This window comes from Odocoileus virginianus, unplaced genomic scaffold, assembly GCF_023699985.2.
Source record: "Odocoileus virginianus isolate 20LAN1187 ecotype Illinois unplaced genomic scaffold, Ovbor_1.2 Unplaced_Contig_2, whole genome shotgun sequence".
Classification (NCBI taxonomy): Eukaryota; Metazoa; Chordata; class Mammalia; order Artiodactyla; family Cervidae; genus Odocoileus; species Odocoileus virginianus.
In genome coordinates, this window is record NW_027224319.1 from 765,312 (window position 1) to 786,239 (window position 20,928).

The window sequence follows — 20,928 nt, forward strand, 5'->3', positions numbered from 1 at the left end:
GAAATAGCAACCCACTCCAGTATTCTTGCCTGGAGAATTCCAGGGAGAGAGGAGCCTGACGGGTTACAGCCCACCGGGTTGCAAGAGTCGGACACGACTTAGCAACTAAACCAACCACCATGATGGATGGATGAGCCTAATGATGGCTTTAACGCCGTATCACTAGGTCTGGTCAGGGCCTAAAGTGTTAAGATGAAAAACAGCTCTCCAAGACAGATGTCTATGCCAGCTCAGTGATACCATTCTCACACCCTAAGGGCCACTTTGAATCACCACAGCAGGGCTGCCCACGTTCCTCGTGGACATTTATGGAAACATGGAAAACGGCACGGGTGGTGCTGATAAACAGGGATGATGCAGCCAAGGAAATCGGCCAAAATGGAGCTGGGAAGCGGGGCTGGGTTTAACAGGTAGCAGCCTGCAGACTTCTGCCAACATGTCTCTGGAATTTCTCAGGGACCAAGCAGCTTGCAGGAATGAGAACCCCAACATGTCTCTGGAATTTCTGAGGGACCAAACAGCTTGCAGGAATGAGAACCCCAACATGTCTCTGGAATTCCTGAGGGACCAAGCAGCTTGCAGGAATGAGAACCCCAACATGTCTCTGGAATTTCTGAGGGACCAAGCAGCTTGCAGGAATGAGAACCCCCTAGTCTCCTGTCACTCCAGCATTTCTTCAGCAGGTGTTTGGGAAGCGGGAGCAAGACAGTCAGTGAGAAGCATCAGCAGGTCAGTGGGCTGGAGCAGAGCCTCGGGTTCCTGACACGCGTCTGTCCCTTCAGGCCCCACCAGTTTCTGGGCCGAGCCCAGACCCCGTGCACGTCCCCTGATAAATCATTACCGAGCACCTCACAGACGTCAGGCACTGGGACGAGGGCAGGGCACAGCTGCAGCCCACTGCCCACACTGCGCCCGTCACGCCAGACCACAGTCCCGTCTGTCTGAGGACCTGAGCCACGTTCTGCTTACCTCTGGACTGTTGATACTCAGCCCAGGGCCTGGACACAGAAAGCACCCGGTGAATAATTTTGCTTAACATTAATTGCAAAGGAAAGAATTCCAACCAGCCACTAATGAGCTTGCACAAGTGCCCATAACGATGGCGATGACAGCAACAGCGGGCACCATACTCCCCGAGCACCTGCGACTCAATGCACGCTTCGCTGAGGCCATCACATGCACTACTGATTCCAGACCACCTAACAGACGAGGTGTTACACGACCCTCACATCACAGTGCAGAAACCCGAGGCTCAGAGAGGTCAAGCAACTAGAGACTGGTGTTCCCAGCACGACCCAACAGAGTCGCCACGCATGCCTGCTAAGCGTCTGAAATGCGGCGGGCACAACCAAGGACAGGGGTTTTAATTTTGCTCCATTTTAATGAGTTTATCTAGTCACACGCAGCTAGTGACCGCTGGATTTGACAGCGGGCTCGGCTGTCTCGTGTGTAGAAGGAGTAGATGAAGTGAATAAATCCTGACGTCCTTTCCTGCCTGCGAGCTCCTCTGTGCCCCGCTGGCCTCACTGCGGAGGGAGGCACGGGCCAGCGGGAGACGCATCGCGTCTCTGTGAGCACATCTGGGGAATGACCAGCGTGGATGAGCTCAATGAGTGCAGCTGAGACCCACAGAGATGCCCAGACCTGAGCCAGATGCCGCGGGGGTCGTCCAGACAGGCAGGGGCGCCCCCGGAGAAGGGCAGAGCCACAGACACGAGACGGAGGAGGGGCGCTGCCTTCAAACCCGGGAGCAGTACAGACAGAAGCAAAAAAGGAGGCGCTCAAGGCTGTGTGAACACGGGATAGAGGAACCCCAGAGAGAAAACAGGAGGCAGGTTTAGAAACCCACCTGCACCCACTTTTGAGGCTTCCATAAAGGGGACACGTTAGTAATTCTGCAGAAGGAAACACCTAGAATCTATTCACACAATCAGCTGTCACGACATGACCCGGAGCACGCATCACAGTCTACAAAAAGCTGGTGAAGCTCCAGGAATATGCTAAAAACCAATGCACAGGGGGCTTCCCTGGTGGCTCAGTGGTAAAGCATCTGCCTGCCAATGCAGGAGACATGGGTTCAATCCCCAGTCCAGGAAGATCCCACATGCCTCGGAGGAACTAAGTCTGTGTGCCCCAGCTACTGAGCCCAGGAGCCTGAATGCTCGAGAGCCCGCTCTCCACGAAAAAAGCAGCTGCTGTAAAGGGAAGCCTGTGCACCACACTAGAGAGGGGTCCCTGCTCACCTCAGCTAGAGAAAAGCCCGTGCAGCAGCGAAGACCCAGCAGCGCCAAATAAACAATCATACAGGTGTGTGCGTGTGCGTGCGTGTGCGTGCATGCATATACATGGCCTTCCCTGGTGGCTCAGACACTACAGAACCCACAGGTCGTCTGCAACGCGGAAGACCTGGGTTTGATCCCTGGGTCAGGAAGATCCCCTGGAGGAGGGCATGGCAACCCACTCCAGTACTCTTGCCTGAAGAATCCCACGGACAGAGGTGCCGGGCGAGCTACAGTTCATGGGGCTGCAAAGAGTCGGACATGACCGCCAATTCACAGCACACACACACACACACACACACATAAAACCACTGCACACATTAAACAAGAGAACAGTACGTATGCGCCGTGTCTCAATAAACTTAGAATTTTTACATGCTTAGTTGTTCAGTCCTGTCCGACTCTTCGCGGCCCCAGGCTCCTCTGTCCATGGGGATTCTCCAGGCTAGAATACCGGAACGGCTTGCCATGCCCTCTTCCAGGGGACTTTCCCAACCCAGGGATTGAACCCAGTTCTCCCACACTGCAGGCTGATTCTTTACCATCTAGGGCACCATTTTTCTACAGAAGCTGGTTTAAAAAAAAGAGTAAAACGGTATTTGGACAATCTGAAACCCTGATGTAAAAAGAAGAGTCAGACGACCTGCTGAAACCTCTGTGGGATGATACTGGGCAGGACCCACAAACGGACCTCCTAGAGTGGATAAAGTGAAGGCTGAGGAGTGAAATGCAGACAGGCCGGCCGTGGGGGCTGCCTGTGGGGGTCTTGGTACTGAAGTGCAGGCGGAACTGCACTGAGGTGGACTTGTCTACACCATGTTGCCCAGGCCCGAGGCCCACAGCTGAGAAATATGCTGGAAATTTTACCTCTTCTAGGCTGAGCTGCAGATACTCGAAGATCCTAAATGGATTTCTTCTACATACCAGTCTCTTCTGCGGCAACACCTGAAGAGGAAAGTAAGATACACATAGGACAAACGTCAGTCCTACGTGTTATACAGAAGGGGCTGCATTTTAAAATGAACATACTTCTAAGTTTCCCAGATCCACATTTGCTGGACTCTGTTAAAAAATGAAATTTTCTATTATTTATGTAGAAAAACAAGTTTTTGCTTTTTTTATAGTTGACCCTTGAACAAGGGTGCTGGGGCGCTGACCTTCCAGGCAGCGGAAAATCTGCATGTAACTCATGGTTGGCCCTCACTTCCTGCCTATCTGTGGACTCAGCCAACCTCAGGTCATGGAGCGCAGCACTTACTACTGAAAGAAACACTCTCCTAAGCAGACCCATGTTCCCACCCATGTTGTTCCAAGGTCAGTACTGACATCTTGACATTTCTTTTTATCCTCCCCGGAGGATCCTTTCGTGGGTCAATTTCACGTGTTCCTTTTTTCTCACCCGACTGCACACCTCACAAGCACATGCCTAGGTTCTTAATGAGACTCCACTCTAAAGGAAAGATAGCATTTCTTCACGGGGGTGTTTCACGTACTATCTAATTAGTTGTGAGACTGCTTCTCACTTCCAGCTTCCACAGATAGTTCTGGGGGCAACTGCCGAGTACGTCCCTTAAGGAAGCGGCTCCAGCTCCGCGCCCCACCTCCTCCTGTGACGGCTCCCGCACACCTGAGCCCGCGCCCACGGCTACCCTCAAGACCTGCTGATCACCTCGTTCTTCTCCCCGGCAGAGAGGATGTTACCTGACTTGCGTTATTTCATACGCATGAAGCCAGGTTATTCACAGACTCTGAGGTTTTAGTTGAAACAGCCCTGCTGACTGCTGCGCCCGCAGGGCCGCTGGGGCCTGCAGAGGCTCTCCCAGGCCCCGGGCGCTGACCGCCAGCTCACTGCCAGGTCCCAGTGAGGGCCGTCCCCCCTGGCCAGCACCTCTGGGCCAGGAACAGCCGGCTCTGCCGGAAGCGATCTCTTCCCTTCTACTTACGTCCCCCGCTGGGGCCTCTTCGCTTTCGCTCCCGGCACACACGGCCTCCTCCACCAGCACATGCTCAGGGCCCCTCTCTCCGGCCCGGGCCAGACTGGCTCGCCGGTTGCTGTCCCCAGGCTGACCGCCAGATGGCGGCAGGAGAGCGTCCTGTCTGCCGCAGTGGCCGCGGGGCAGAGGCGCGGGGACCTCGGCCACGTGTTCACCCGAGCCGCCGTCTGGGGCTCGGGGCTCAGGCCCGGGGCCCTCCTGCAGGCCGTCTGATCGCTCGCTGGAATCCTCCATATCACACGACTTGCCCTCGACCCCATTCACGGCAGAGAGGTTCTGTCTGTCTGCTCTGCCTTCCGATGTGGAAACCAGATCGGAGTCGGGCTCATGGCCCAACGGGCCGTCTTCCGTCCTTTTCAGACGAGGATGTTCAAGGGGCTTCGTGTAACCCGCGAGCATGCTGCGCACCGTGCTCTCGTCCCGGCCCTGTCTTCGCAGGAGCTCTGCGGCCCACTCCACGCTGCGCTGATACCTGCAAACGGGGAAGTCTGTGAGCAACGACACTGCAGTGTCGGTATTAAAGAGACAGCAGACAGTTAAAAGCAAGGAAAAAAGCAAGGAAGAAAAAAAGAAAAGACAGCAGAACGTGTGAAAACGATGGGAAGGCAGTACGCCAAAAGTCTATAGTTCTTCTTAATGATGGACTATAGGTAAATCATTTCTTTACACTTCTCTGCATTTTCTAACTGCTCTGTGATAACTATTGTTGTGTTATTTATTTTTATTACAGAGTTTCACTTAATTTACTTAATTTGAACCAAAAAATGACCCCAGCTTAACAAAGTGTGAAAATGTATGTGATTTAAACCTGGTGGACCAAGGACTTCCCTGGTGGTCCAGTGGCCAAGCTCCAGGTTCCCAGTAGAGGGGACCTCGGTTCAATCCCTGCTCAGGGAACCAGATCCCACCTGCTGCAAAGATCCTGTAGGCACCAACGAAGATCGGAGACCCAGTGTGCCACACCTGAGACCCAGCACAGCCAAATAAATAAATAGAAATAAATATTAAAAAACTGGTGGACAAAATGATCTAGGTAAATATAAAGAGAAAAATGGTCATCCTCTGCCAGGGTTCGTTCTGTATTACTTTCCGTTTTGGATACCATGAAGTTTTCAGACATGTATCCCAGTCACAGGAAAAGGTCTTTGTTTAGTGTTGGAAAGCAAAATGAGAATTTTAATGAACATTTTTCACAGAACCTACTAATGTCTGTACTGCACATGGAAAAGAACAGTTACAGTTATATACACCCCAGCGTCTTAAAAGAAAAAAATGACCCCTCCTCCACAATTTTCAAAATGTATTTTAATGAGATAAAACACTCTACATTTCTTAAACTTGAAGGCAAGCCCTGAACACGTCCCAAGTTACAAACGGCCACAGGTTCTGACTAGTGAAGCAAGGGTGCTGGGGTGCGTCACGTGGTCCACGATGCACACATGTGGAATCACATGAGCATGGGTGAAAGAGCGCGAGACTCAAGCTCCGTTCACCTCCACCCACAGCGATCGGTCTGGAAAGCGTTTGGAGAAGCCACATGGCTTGTGTGGAGACAGCGGTCACTTTTCTCTTCACCTCGGGCATCCTGCCTGGGTGCAGATGATGGACACGCCGTGGTTTGTAAACTGCTAGTGATACATGGTGAAGCTCGGGAGCAAGCTGGCTTCTGCTGTTTTTGTAAACAGAGCGGTGGCCGCCCCACCCTGACTCATCAGAAGCATCTCCAAGCTGTCCATGCCCTGTTTATCCTGCACGGGGATGAGCGGGCTGTCCTGTGTATACTGGGAACAGAACCACAGATGTGAAGACTACGACCCAGCGAGGCCGCTCTCCATCCATGAGACGGCTGCGGGGGTGATCACATGCGTAGGACCAGAGTCCTGGCATCTCGTGTTCAGCCCTGTCTTGGTCCGTCACTGCTGGGTGGCAAAGCCAATGGCGTAACTGCTCCATGCCTCACATTCCCCCTAAAATAGAGGCAACAGTACCGTGACCTCGTAAGGGTCACATCACTTGCTGCTGTTTAATCGGGGTAAAATGTCGCTGCCCAGAGAACAGCAGGGTGTCTCTTCTCCTGCATGAAAGGCACAGCCACTCTCGTGGGCAGTCGGAAGCCTTTTCACACGAGCGATCTAAATGCATCTGTGCTCTTCACAGCACCTGTAATGCTGCCTAAAGCCTTAGTGGGTCTATGAATCTGTGTCTGAACAAAAATGTGTATTTGTGTCATATATATTTTCCTGGGGAAGGGATCCACAACTTTTCAACAGATTCCCTGAGTAAAACATGCGAAAGAACCACTGAATTAAAGGTTCAACAGTTCCCCCTTTGGGCAGATGGTGGAGCTGAGAGAGACAAAGAGCAAGAGAGCAAAAGAGACAGCGCGCGCACAGACCCCTGCTCTGCCATCAGAGCAGAGTGGTCGAGGCAGACGCGGGCCAAGCCCTCACTGTGAGCGCGAGGTTCTCGCACCAGCTGCGTGGCCGCCCCTCCCAGGCTCAGGAACACCGGTGCCCGCCCCGGCCAGCTGTGAGTGCAGACTAAAGGGGACCAGACACGTGAAGGGCTCGGCGCACAGGCAGTGTTAGACGAGTATTTGTTAGCTTGGGACTGTGGGGTCTCGGGGGCAGACCTGAAAAGTAAAATCATCTTGACTCCAGACACAGTACGTTTCACAACACAAACGATGCTTTAACAGATGGAGACGCAGCCTCGGCGGGCCGCTCCCTGGGAGCGGGGCTGGGCTCCTCCCTGTGACTCTGAGCGAAACCACTCGGCGTCCAACCCCTTTCTCTGCTGTCCTGCCGCTGCCCGCATCACACCCGAGTCCCTGCCTCTAACGACCTCACACTGGCTGGTGGACAGCGGCTGCTGAAGCGCGTGCAGGAAAGCCTCCGAGGCAGACCGGTGATTGACACATGGCAGAGGGACACAGGAGAAATGGTGTCCTCCCGCTGGTGGGTGATGCCTTTAGAAAGTCCTGCTGTGATCAGCTCCTAACACTGCTGGAGAAGCAGGAGGAAGAGCTGGGAAGCCTAAGGGCAGAGCGGCAGCTCCGATCAGAAGCCAGACTGAGGCTGGTGACCCCTCAGACCCATCCCGGGGCCCCCCAACCCCTGAGCGGGGCCACCTGAACACACCTCAGCTTCGCAGGCACCCCTGCCCTCGGACACACGTCTTCCATCCACAGAGAACACCCTGCCCCACCTCTTACTGATTAAGGCTGACTTATTATTGGAAATTCTCAGCAAAATGGTTTTCAGTCAGTCTGCTTAGGTCTAAGTGCTGACCCTCAGCAAGTTAACTAACCTCTTCCTGTTCTGTGTCCTCACCTTCCAAGACAGACAACACAGGACTGACCTCCGGGGGGCAGTGAGCGAACGAAAGCAGCTAGCCCACAAAGCTGCCATGAGCGCAGTGCTTGTCGCATGGGAGACGCCCCAGAAACGCTGGCACGTACAAGTTCACAGTCACCTCCCACCCCCAGGCTCCGGAGCTGCTCCGCCTGGTTCAAGCTCAAGTCCTCTTGGGCAGCTCTCGGGAGGCTCCCCACGCGGGGGACGCAAACAACTACACCCACCTCAAAGGTTTCCCCAGAAGATGAACTGGGGTGATGCGGGTAGGCGGCCTGGACCAGGACTGGCGCTGCTATGACAACGGTAACGATGCTGACAGCGAGGGCGACAGCCCGTCACTACACCCATCACGGAAGGGTCAACTGCCTCCTCTACCCCTCCTCTCCCAGGAGAGTCTACACGGCCCCGAGGAGAGGACCCAGGGCTCTCCTCCGCTCACGCCTCCCACGCCTGCCCAGCGCCTGACCCACGTCATTCTGCCCACGGCCAACGTCCGCCAAGACTTACTTCTTTGATGTGATTACTGGTAGGTCTAGCTTCATATCTGCAACAACAAGGAAGTTTCTGTTAGTTTACAGACTGACAGCCTAGAAAAGACAGAGAGAATTCTGAGGTCTGCAAAAATCTCACACCCAGGAGGTTGATTAATCCTGTCCGAGCAGCCGCAGCGAACACGTGCTGTATAAACCACCTCTCTCTGCCACCCACAGCCCCTGCAGGTGCCGCTGACCCGCCAGGGCTCAGACATGACCTCGGAACCCTTCTCAACACTCCAGCTAAGCGGCCGCGGCACAGAGGGGGAGACTATCACCTCTGGATGCTCAGGCCCTCGACTTATTTTTCACTTCCCAGACCAGGGACCAAACCCGTGTCCCCTGCATTGCAAGGCAGATTCTCAACCACTGGACCACCAGGGAAGCCCCAGGCCCTCGATTTCTCAATGAGAGCACTGAGGCTCTAAAGGTGCACACTTCATTCTGCTGGGCATCTGGCTGGAAGAGTCTTCCCGCCTGAAGTGTTGAGGAGGTCACCTCGCGGCACAGGTTTTCGTCCTCGACCTCCCTGACCCTGCCCGTGGGGAAGTCATCTCTGTTTCCTGACTCCCTGCCCGGTGCTCTAAACGCCCGGAGTCGTTCATGTTCGGCTTTAAAATCCTAGGGAAGCGAGTTCACAGACTCCTGTCTCCTTAGGAATGAGAGTTTTCCTGGTGTCATGACCTTCCTCTTCTGGGAGTTTTACAACAAGCAACAATTTAGCAGGTGTTACTGACACCCTTCCACCTACCAAGCAGAGGAAATACAGACGCAATAAAGCAAATCCCCTCTCCTTGAGATACTCATACTCTAGCTGGGGAGACAGACCAGCTGAACACTGATTCTAAGGAAAGCATGTATCAAGGGACTGGCTTACTCAAACTGGGAGGGTTAGGAAAAAACACAAAGGAGAAGGAATAATTGAGTTGGTCTCTGCAGAATGAGGACGAGTTCGCCAGGCAGGCCAGGGGAAAATGCAGAGGGATCCCTGCAGAGGCCGGGAGACGGCAAATGCACAGCAGGTTCACACAACAGCCCGCAGCCCACGGTGGGTGTGGCGGCAACAGGTACAACGGGGTAGAAAGGAACAAAAGGTGGAAGGTGAGGCTGAAGCCAAAAGGCTGAAGAACATCCTGAAATGGACACTTGAGGAGATCTACTTCCTGAGGGCAGCCTATACCCTTAATCTCTGCTTCCTTGGCCTAAATGCATTTCCTTCACATTTTGTTCACTACTGAAAACTTAAGTTATACTACATAGATCAGGAAAAGCTTCTCAACAGTTAGAGCTCATCACACTATTTGAAACTTTTTATTTTGCCAAGTATTTGTAACCGCTGAGGCTGGGTGGTGAGGACACAGATTCATGATGCTTATTTGCTCTACCTTTTCTCCCTCTTTAAAAATTAAAACTCTACGAAAAAATTTAAAGTGTATAACAGTAGAGAGAATAGTATAATACATTCCTATGTTCCCATCACTCAGCTTTAACTCATGGCCAGTTCGGGCTTCCCAGGTGGCTCAGTGGTAAAGAATCCACCTGCCAATGCGGGAGAAGAGGATTCAATCTCTGGGTGGGGAAGATCCCCTGGAGGAGGAAATGGAAACCCACTTCAGTATTCTTGCCTGGAGCATTCCACAGATAGAGGAGGCTAGTGGGCTACAGACCATGGGGTCGCACAGCTGAACACAACCGAGTGACTGAACAAGTCATGCTCCCTACGTCTCCTGCCCCGGCCCCGGATGATTCGAAACACACCTCCCATCATTCCGGCTTTGGGGCACGTGTGCTCAGCCGCTAAGTTCTATCCGACTCTCTGCGGCCCCCTGGACTGTAGCCCGCCAGGGCTCCTCTGTCCATGGAATTCTCCAGGCAAGAATACTGGAGCGGGTTGCCAGGCCCTCCTCCAAGGGGTCTTCCCGAGCGTTCACAATGACTGGAGAGTGTGCCCGAGCTGGCCCGTGGAGGATGACCACATGGTGCCCGCCACCTCTTATCGCAGTTGAGACCATCCTGGACCAGCGGACAGCCATCCAGTCTAGCTGGATGCATCACTGGATCCATCACTGCGGCCAGCAGGTCCATGGCTAACCAGACATGAGCCCATCCAGCCAAGAACAGCAGACCTACCCAGAAAACCTGGAGACTCAATGAGCAACGCAGGTGGTTTGTTCCACAAGATGGTGGCGGGAGATATAAAGTCTATCCCATTAGCGACGCTGAATTACTGGGCTTTTGTTTTTGGCCGTGCCACATGGCATGTGGGATCTCTTTTAGTAATTTACTTATTTTTGGCTGTGCGGGGTCTTCGTTGCTGCGTGGGCCTTTCTCCCGTTGCAGAGCACCGGCTTGAGGGCTCTTAGGCTTCAGCAGTTAAGGCATGTGGGCTCAGTACTTGTGGGGCACAGGCTTAGTTACTCTGTGGCCAATGGGATCTTCCTGGACCAGGGATCGAACCCGTGTCTCCTGCATTGGCAGGCGGACTCTTCACCACTGAGCAACCAGGGGAGACCCTATTGTGTTTTAAAGTCACTCAAAACAGCTTCCCCTGTGGCTACACCATCAACGTGATACACAGCTTCTTCATTTTCTCGATTTTTTTGTGTTTATTTTTAAATAAAATTAACTTTTTAAAAGTTAACTTTTGCTTGTAGTCATGTAATACGTTTACAAGTTTCCAAAGTCAAATCTAGTCTCACTTTTCTCTCCATCCTATTCTATCCCTCCCTCACAGGCATTTAAAAAAATTATAGTTTATCCTTCTTTACATTTCAAAATGTATCTGACGTCTCCCCCCCAGAGATGACCCATGGCACACTGTTCTTTACCTTGCTTCCTCTGCTTAGAAATAACAGCTTAGCGAGCCCCTACGCCTATCTCAGTGCCACAGCACATCCTTGTAAGAATGGGCTATGCTTTATTCAGCTGGTACCCGCATGGCTATTTGGGTTATTTCTAGTCTTTTAACATTAGGAACAGTGTTGCAATGAACAGCCCTGGGCTCTTTCTTTTCATAGTTTTGCCAGCTTATCTTCAAGATAAATTCCCAGGAGTGCAATTGCTGAGTTAAAAGCAAACGCATCTATTGGACAACGGGGTATCTTCAGGCAAAACAATGAAGCTGGACCCATATCTTACATCAAAGAAAAATTAAATCAAAACAGATGAAAGACCCAAACTTGAGAGCTGAAACTATCAACCTCTTAGAAGAAACCCTGGGGAAAATCTGCATGAGCTTGGATTTGGTAATGGTTCCCTAAACATGACCGCAAAACACACGCAAGAAAAGAAAAAGGATAAATTAGACTTCATTAAAATGATAAACTTTTATTACCATGTCACGCCCATTAAAATGGCTATTATTCAAAAAAAACAAAATAATGAGGGGTGGTGAAGATGTGGAAAAACTGGAAAACCTTATGCACTGCTGATGGGAATGTAAAATGACGCAGGTGTGATGGAAAACTGTTTGTGATTCCTCAAACAATTAAAATAGAATAATCGTTTGATCCAGCGAGTCCACTCCTAAGTATATACATAAGAAAAACGAAAACATATGTCCATGTGGAAACCCGTGTGTGAATGTTCAGACCAGCACTACTCATGACGGTAGAAACAACCCAAATATCTGTCTATGAGTGAACAGATAAAAAACACAAAGTATAAACATACCATGGAACAGCACTCAGAATGAAGTTCTGATACACGCTATGACATGGATAAACCTTGAAAAAATTATCCCACGGTAAGGACACAAGAGTTTTTTCCCCTTACAAGAAATATTTATAATGGGCGAAATCAAGGGCACAGAAAGCATGTGAAGGTTACCAGGGGTTTGAGGGGGAGCAGAGGAGGGGGAGGGGGAGTAACTGTACATGTGATTTTTGAGACATCCAATTCCTCTCCATCATGGCCATGCCACCTGCAGCCCCGCAGGATCCCGTGAGAGTGCTTCTCAGGGCTTGCCACCGGGGCACACTGCGAAACTTTAGGATCTCTGTCATTCTGACTGCTGAAATAGTACCTCAATGCAGTTTTAATTTCTATTTTTTTCTTGCAATATAATGCTTTTAAAAAATCCTCTCTAATTATGTTTTAACCTGCTGGTATTGGTTACATACTTACCATGAGACTCTCCTTAGAAAAATACACCAAGATGAAAGGTTCATAAAATAAAGAGGAACAGCTATTGAGAACTACACAGATTAGTACATTTTACAAACACATCAATGTCATGGTCACTGCTGCAAATTCCAAACCTAAAAATAAAATATAAAATTTGCCTTGCATACGGGTGAGCAGACACTTAACGACTAGAACCTTCCACATGCCCATGCTAGGCAATGCTTAACGACAGAAAAGTCTGAGTAACATTTCTGTTAATTTCAGCAATTAGATGAAAAATATTTTCACCAATTGTTAAGAGCCCTTTCACCATGATTAGAATTTTTTTAGTTGATTATTTTTAGCGGTAAGATTGCCAGTGGCATGTTACTTCTCCTTTGGGATTTTATTGTATAATCTGGTGTGAGAGCTAAAAATGAAGAAAAAGATAATTTGCGAAAAGAACGAAATGTCGTACAAGTCTCACCTTTCCATTTAGCAACCAGCTTAGGATCTGAGATTGTGAAGTTTGGTCGGCTTCTGGACAGGATGCCTTTTCCAAAATAACCCTTTGGGGAAGAGAAGAAAGAGAGTTAGCTCATGTTGAGTTATTCATTTTTTAGCTGAAGGAGACCTATTTGAGTTAAGAGAGTCATTGCATTGTTCACAGCTTGATATCTTCCCTTTGATTACATAACGATTATTAGGAAGATGGATCGTAGCATTTTTTTCCTCCGACTGTGTGAAGGGAGCCGGGAAGTTTCCTGCGCACCTCATGTGTCTCAGGAGTAATGCTTTCAGTCCAGCCCGGGGAGCTGAAGGTGAGGGGCAGACGGAGGCAGGGTGTCCTCCGCTCACGTGGGCCAGGAGCGTGTCCACCAGACACAAAACCTCCTCGGGTTCCCGTGCGCCCAGACTGGTACTCCTCCTCTCCTTCCTGCTGCCCCCAAAACTCTGGCTCCCTCTCTACCATTTCTTAAAACCAGAAAATAGTTAAACTCACAGACAACTGAAAGAATAATAAAATGAACACCTTATACCCTCCGCCCAGATTGAACGGTCAGAATAAATCAGCGGTGTAGCGCTTCACAAAGCCTCTGCTAAATGTTATGCGTTGCGGCGGTCGGGGAGCCTGCCCTTGGCCTGGACCTCTGACCCACCAGGGTCAATGCCATCCACGTATCCCTCTCTGGGAGGCTGGCTGCGACTTGGATTTTATATAAAATGACTCGAGTGAGTCACACTCACAGAGCAGGAAGGGGATCAGGAGCGCCTGGGCTGGGAGTGGGGCAGGGATTAAGGACGCGGGGCACCGGGGAAGCTCCTGCGCCCGTGGGGAGGCTCCACAACAGGACCGTGGTGTGGCTGCACAGGTCTCTGAGTTTGTACTTGGAAGGGCGAATTTTACGGCTTCTTACCTCCATAACGCTGTCTTAAAAGTGCCTCCAGCGTTGAACTGGCTATGGGGCAGAAGATAAGGAAGCTTCCCATCTCAACCCACACCTATCAGTGATGGCAAAAGCCAAAACTGGAACTCATCAGAGGAGAGGTCCTCCACCAGGAGGGCAGGCAGGTAAGGAGCCGGAGGACAAGCGGAGGCCTCATCTGGGTTCCCCTGCCGCACAACGGTCTGCGGCTCCACGGTCACCCCCGGGGATGGAAGCGGGTGAGGGCCACACTTTACTTCTTACCCAGGACGTTTCTGTAAACTGCTTGGAATTTTTTTTTTTTTAAACAACGAACACATGTTGCTTTTACAATCAAGAAGCAACACAGGTCAGCGCACTGACCCCAATCCACTGCTACAACGCGCGTCCGTGGGTGGGGGTTATGGTCCTCGGGGCACCTGATTCGGCTCCCACGCCGGACCAGACCTCGAGGAGCGTGAGTGGGTCACTGGCGGTCTGCTTCTGGGGGTGGCGGGGGGAGCACGGCCGGGCCGCCCGCACCTACCTTCCCGTAGAGCTGCTCCATGTCTTCCAGGCCCCTCACAACCACGTGGCTGTTTATCATCTCAGCCTGGAAGATGCGGAAGCCCTTCTCAGAACCGCGGTCCTGACCGCAAGGGACGGGCAGGGGAGACTCGTAGCTCTCGTGCACCCTCCTCTTCCTCTTTGGGGGGCGGAACACCGCCTCCGCCATCTTCCGAAGCGGCTGCTCCTTCAGGACCGTGAGAGGCAGAAAGCAGCAGGCCAATCGGTTACCACGCCGACCAGACAGGCAAGTGCCTGTATACCCAGGCTCAGAAAAACCTCGTGGCCTGTGAGAAACACAAACTATTCAAGAGAGACGAAAAGAAGACGGTTCTGGTTGGAGCAGTGCAAACCCCACTCCCCGAGGGGACCCCGATGAATTCCCACCCCAGTGCCCCAGGAGTCGTGGTTCGATTTCTGATCGCGGCTTGTGCCTCTGAGCCTAGAGACAGGCCCCTGGGCAGCACGCTGCTCAAAGGCCTCCTGTCGGCGGGCACAAGAGGGCTTCTGCCCTCGAGGAGTCCTCCCGCCCGCTCACTCGGCCAGCAGACAATTACCAAGCACCCACCAGAGGCTCCTAATCACCAGGGGTGCTGGGGACAGACAGAGAAAACCAAAAGGACCCCGTCCTCAAAGAAGTACAGGTAGTGAGCACTTGGTATTCCAAAACGGGATCATCGCCCAGTTTTCCTAGTAAATTATTAATGATGACAATGACTTTAAATGATCATCATTGAAGGCACCAAGCGTGAGTGCCTAAGAGCAGGAAGCGTCAGGCCAGTGTGTGGGGACTGGAATCGGCTCCCCGCTGCCTAGCCATGTGATGGGACAAACTTAGTATCTCCAAGCTTTCGTCTTCTCCTCCGCAAAATAAGGCGAAAAACAGACTCCATCTTATAGTGAAGACCCAGAAGGTGCCCAGAAGCCTCCAGCACGTGGCACCATGCGCTCTGCGTGTCCACTATGGTTGTTATTACGGGCTGAGCGCTACCAACACCGCGGATGGATGAGAAAGCAGGGCCAGGTTAGAGAAAAGGTGCCAGAGGCCCGGAGGGGAAGGGCTCTGCTCCTTCCTCCAGGTCCTGCTGGGAGCACGGGCGGCAGCCGTCCCCCTCGTTTGAAGGCTCACTGCTTCTCCAGGTTAGGGGCTGAGGGTCATGGAGAATCCTGGAATTACTTGACACCCAGCACTACTAGAGTCCCTTGAACAGCAAGGAGCTCAAACCAGTCCATCCTAGAGGAAATCGACCCTGAATATTCATTGGAAGGACTGATGCTGAAGCTCCAATACTTTGGCCACCTGATGAGAAGAGCCGACTCATTGGAAAGACCCTGAGGCTGGGAGAGACTGAAGGCGACAGAAGGGGCGATGGTTAGACAGCGTCACCATGACTCGATGGACGTGAGTCTGAGCAAACTCTCAGAGGCGGTGAAGGGCGAGGGAGGCGGGCGTGCTGCAGGTCAGGCAGCTGCAAAGAGTCGGACACGACTGAGCGGCTAAAGAACGGCAGCTCTCTGAGGGAGGAAAGGAAGGAGAGGCCGAGGAGACAAAACAAGGACAACACACACACAGGCTGCGGCTCAGTAACGGCTGGAGGAAGGAAGTCAAATCTGGTGCGCTGCTGTGATAAAGACAGAGGGCCACAGCAGAGGTATCAGCTCAGGAAACTCACCCACGAGCAAGGGGGGAAACGCGGGGAGTGCAGGAGACAGGGCCCGGCGCCCCACGCGCTGGAATGAGACGGGCACCCGATCCTGCTCCGCCCCCAGCCCCGGCTCTGGGCCGGACTGAGGCTGCCAGCACATGCGGTGCCTGAAGACCCAGGGGCGCTCTACCACCCACGTGTTTAGCCTCCCAGCTCCAAACGCTCGCCGGAAAAAGCACCGCTGACTGCTTGGCTGTGCCGTGCACTCGGTACCAGCACCTGCTGGACACGGGATGCCCAAAGCCTGAAACAGTGAAACAGCCGGGGAAGGCCGTGAAAGCTGGGGCAGGAAGCAGAGGGGCTCCCGGGGTTTAGGCCCATTAAAAAGAAACCCAGGGACTTCCCTGGTGGTCCAGAGGCTTAAGACCCTGCGCTTCCAGTGCTGGGGGCCTGGGTTCGATCCCTGATGAGGGAGCTAGATCCCACACGCCACAACTAAGAGAGTTCGCAGGGCACAGTTAAGAACCCACTGCCAGCCCTAAGACAGGGCACAGCCAAATATTTAAAAACAAATATTAAAGAAGAGCGCATGTGTGGCTACAGACTCATCAGCAACGTGTGTGCTCAGACTTTTGATTTTTGCTAATGAGACAGCAGAGAAATAGTATCTGGTGTAGTTGTAATTTACCCTTTTAAAAATATTTCCATTTTCTTTTCTGTATGGTTTTTGATCTCTCATGTGGTTGAGGTCATGCTGTGGATACGAGGGGAAACAGACATACCGCTCCTTTAACGAGCCCACAGGCCAGATGGGGAGACAGACACACAAACAAATCTTTCCTGGCAGGACAGCGGGCACCACGTACAGACAGGACGAGAGGGCGAGCCCCCGCCCAGCAGACCCTCTCCTCCCAGAGATGCACTGACTCTTCCACAGGCCGGGAGCCTGTATGCTGCTGCTAAAAAAAAAAAAGATCCCAAGTGTCGCAACTAAGACCCACCACAGCCAAATAAACAAATATTAGGGAAAAGAAAGAAATCAAAAGCGTTGTCCAACATGTAAGGATTCCTATAGCCACCCTACAAAAGATGTGAAGGAATTAAATGACAACAAAGAAAAACAGAAACCACAGAAGTTAGAGACATTGATAACCAGTTACAATAGTAACTATAAAAAGAATCAGCAAGTTGGAAGATTGCTTCTTAAGATTGCCATAAAGTATTCCAAACAGCAAAATACTAAGATAATTTCTAAATGAGTCCTTCAATAAACGTAAATACTGAGCATGACTGCATACATTTCATAAACAAATATATGTGTGTATATATGCACACATCTTGCCATATAGTGTTCAGAACAAAACTATGTATATCACATGTTAATGGGCAATTAAGAGATTCCCTCTCAAGGGCATTTTAAGTAGAGTTTCACTTGCTAATTTGTCACTCAACCCAAGCAACTGCAGTGGATTCCGAACCACATGGGGTTTACCTGCATGGGTACACGTACACCCAGACTTTTTTCAATAGTAAATGCTACAGTGATACACCATCCATGGTTGGTTGAGTCCACAGATGCATAACCTTAGATATAAAGGAACCAGGGATATGCAGGCGGACTGAAAATTACACTCGGAGTTTTGACGATAACAGAGGGTCAGCACCCTGACCTTCTATATTATTCAAGCACCAAGTGCATTTAGCATGCAATTGAAGAAACGGCAACTTGTTCTAAAACTTAAAATAATGTGTTGACTTTGAGGCAGGATGCTGGTTTCTAGTTAGGATTTCCAGGAATAATTTGTGGACTTTTACAAGCAGTTCACTTTTATAACTTAACTACTGGTTGGTATTTGATTTGTATATATTACATTAAAAGATTTTTAAAAACAGAAAATGTTCAATGACTAACTTCAAGCACTTTCAATTAAATTCTCTCAAACCAGTGAGAGAGAAAAGTTCTGTTTTAATTTGCCTAGTTTGTTTAGGATTCTCCCTTTCAGACTGCTGTTATACTCTTTAAGAAAGCTTAGAATGAGCTCTGACACTTGATGGCAAGAACTCTGTACTTCAACCCAAGTTGGCATCATAGAAGGTTCCTCTCACAAGACTCCGTGCTTTTCATGAGACCTCAAAATTCGGAGGTCTGGTGTCACCTCTGTGCCTGTGACCACATGGATATCAAGGAGGATGTGCCTCTTAGTAGGTCATCCGTACGTGCAGAGGTACCATTGTGACCGTGTGATTTTAACAACTCACGTATGGTCCCTGAACTCAATTTCATCTTCAAATTGATCAGGACTAGAAAACTGTGTGGAAGCCACTCACTCACAGGTTAAACAACTAAGACCCGGTGCAGCCAGACAAGTAAATAAATAAATAATAAAAAGATTTTTAAAAACATGCTGCATCCATATAGGCTTCCCTGGTTGGTAAAGAATCTGCCTGCCAACGCAGGAGACTCGGTTCGATCCCTCAGTTGGGAAGATCCCCTGGAGAAGGAAATGGCAACCCACTTTAGTATTTTTGCCTGGGAAATCCCATGCACAGAGGAGCTTGGCAGACTACAGTCCATGGGGTCGCCAAAGTGTCAGACAGGACTTAGCAACTAAAGAACAACATATCCACGTATTGGAATATTACCAGCAATTAACAGGAATGAAGGTTAAGAGGGAATTCTCTGACTTTGCAGCAGGCTTTAAGACTCTGCTTTCACTGCTAAGGTTCAATCCCTGGTTGAGGAACTAACTTCCTACAAGCCATAACGCATAGCCAAAAAAAAAAGTTTAAAAGACTAAGAAAATTGACCTGGGGTCATATATAACAGTGGCTCTCAAGCCTGGCTGCTCTTAGAGTCACCTGGGGAAGTTTTGAAACTCCCAAGGCCCAGGCCGAACCTACAATTACATCAGAAGGTCAGAGATGGGATCCAGGTGATTTCAATATGTAGTCCACCTTTCCAACCACTAGAGATAGGATGGCCTATTCAAACTCAATGCCAACAGCCATCCCACTGTGGAGAGGAGGAGGGACTGGGGGCAGGCGGGGGGTGCTACGCACCTGGAAGGAGCTGTTCCTTTTGCTTTTCCAAACCTGGCTATACTGACTCCAGGCACCGGTAGTGTTAACTACATAAGACATTTAGTTTTCTATCAGAAGCACGGCTTGTTCCTAATTCTTCCCTTGAGCACACAAGCTAACACCTTTTAGGTGTTCAGTAGATGTTTATTCCAAACAGAACAAAGGAAGACAAAAAGGGAGGGGGGGAGGTACCATTATTTAATTTTCCAGCCCCCTGGGCCCACCTTGCCAAACCAGATGGTTAAAGCCTCCCACTCAGCAGAACTCACATTCTCCCAATTAAAACAAAAACAAAAACAAAAAAACACGCTTGAGGCTCCAAGTGCGTACCTTGTAGGCTAGGGGAGGCAAGGATGAAAAGGAAAAGACAAACAATCCTGCCTCTGGGGAGCTTTCAGGTTAGAACCCGAGACTAAGGCACACAAACAGAAGTTAAACCTTTGAAGACTGATGGGTGATTGTGCGAGCGAGCCTGGTACTGGGCCTACCATGTGATGCGCGAGCCAGAGGAAAAGCTGCAGCTGCAACTAATGAGCAAAAAAAAAAAGTCAAGGGCTCAACAGACTCTCCCAACTCCGTGTCATAACCTGTCCTTTTGCCGGTCTCCTACAGCGGCGCTCAGCAACCCTACTAGCGACTAAAGAAGGCTCCTCTGGGGCACAGTCTGTTATCAGATGCACCTCGCCTTAGTCTGCCCGCGGCACTCTGCCGCGTGGCGTCAGTGTTTCCAGAAAAAGCCTAGAAGAGAGAGGCTTTGCAGGAACACGGAGGAGGGGAAAGGGGGCTAATATTCCGGCAGAACTAGGAAGCCGGGCCCTGCGTCCCGCCCCAGTTCCGCGTGGCTGTGCGCCCGGAGGAACGTCCCGGGGCCGCTTCTACTTTCGCCCCGGAGAGCTTTCAGAAAAGGAGACGTCTCTTCCCGCGGACGAACCCCAGAGGGCCGCGGTCACCACGCTCGGCGCCTCGAGTCGCCACCCGCTCCCGGGGACCCAGGGTACCTTACCTTCCTCCGCCCCCAGCGCGCGCGCGGTGTTACCCCGGCAACGGCGGCCGGGGTCGGGCGGGGGGGGCGGACACCGCTGCCGTCAAGCAGCGCGGCCGCAAAGCCGGGCGACTGCGCAGCCGCGGAGTCCGCGGGCGGGCCCGCCGGGTCTTTGCGCAGCGCGCTTGCGCGGGGCCTGCAGGCAGGTCTCAGTGGGGTGTGCCCCCGGTGTGAGTCGCAGGCGGCGCGTCCTCTTTCCTGCGCTTCCCGCGATTGTACCGATAGCCCCTCTGCACAGGTGCTGTTCTCGTTTAATCCCTACAGCAGTCGCACAAGATCCGTTTCACAGATGAGCTCTAAGTTACTTAGCCAGTGTCACGTAGCTGGGAGGTATTGGATTGACAGTGGTAGCACTAGACACGAAGCCAGGTCTTGAGGAGTTGTGGTCCTCGGCCCTGGGGAGATGGGACGCTTGAAGCCACTGCACTTGACATGACCCAAGCCCTGAGGAAGCGGGTCGGCTGAGCTCAGCCCGCAGACCGCAGCCTTCTCAACGCTTCTGTGTGAGTGAAGCATGCAGGGAACCCGTAAGGAATTGCCCCCTCGCAGACAGCACCGACCAAAAGCCAGGGTGGGCACTGGCCGCCCCATTTAGAATCCAGGACAACAGGCCTGGAGTCAGACCTGCGTTAGCATCCCCACCTCCCCCCTCACCAACTGTGTGATCTTTAGTGAGTGACAACAAGAGCCTCTTGATGAAAGTGAAAGAGGAGAATGAAAAAGTTGGCTTAAACTCAACATTCAGAAAACTAAGATCATGGCATCTAGTCCCATCACTTCATGGCAAATAGATGGGGAAACAGTGGAAACAGTGGCAGACTTTATTTTGGGGGGCTCCAAAATCACTGCAGATGGTGACTGCAGCCATGAAATTAAAAGACGCTTACTCCTTGGAAGAAAAGTTATGACTAACCTAGACA

The 20,928-nt window shown here is 51.3% G+C and overlaps 1 protein-coding gene and 1 non-coding gene across 7 annotated transcripts in view; one reads left to right on the forward strand and one right to left on the reverse strand.

Moving 5' to 3' along the window:
• TSEN2 (tRNA splicing endonuclease subunit 2) overlaps window positions 1-20,038 on the reverse strand; it is a 57,562-nt gene extending 37,524 nt beyond the window's left edge. For 5 of the 6 annotated variants that reach the window (XR_002309670.2, XM_020872496.2, XM_070463345.1 and 2 more), the window contains exons 1-6: window positions 19,970-20,038; window positions 14,220-14,526; window positions 12,754-12,835; window positions 8,137-8,173; window positions 4,223-4,745; window positions 3,147-3,224 (exon numbers count right to left, since the gene is read on the reverse strand). Coding sequence is in view for 5 of the 6 variants with exons in the window: in XM_020872496.2 (XP_020728155.2) it covers window positions 3,147-3,224; window positions 4,223-4,745; window positions 8,137-8,173; window positions 12,754-12,835; window positions 14,220-14,408 (909 nt within the window). In the remaining variant the exon portion in view is untranslated. Of the gene's footprint in view, window positions 1-3,146; window positions 3,225-4,222; window positions 4,746-8,136; window positions 8,174-12,753; window positions 12,836-14,219; window positions 14,527-19,969 lie in introns of those variants that run through there. The other variant, XM_070463348.1, reaches the window with a different exon arrangement.
• On the forward strand, window positions 2,025-2,097 carry TRNAG-GCC (transfer RNA glycine (anticodon GCC)). Its single transcript has one exon. It is a non-coding gene; the product is annotated as a tRNA-Gly (tRNA).
• Window positions 20,039-20,928: the final 890 nt, after the last annotated feature.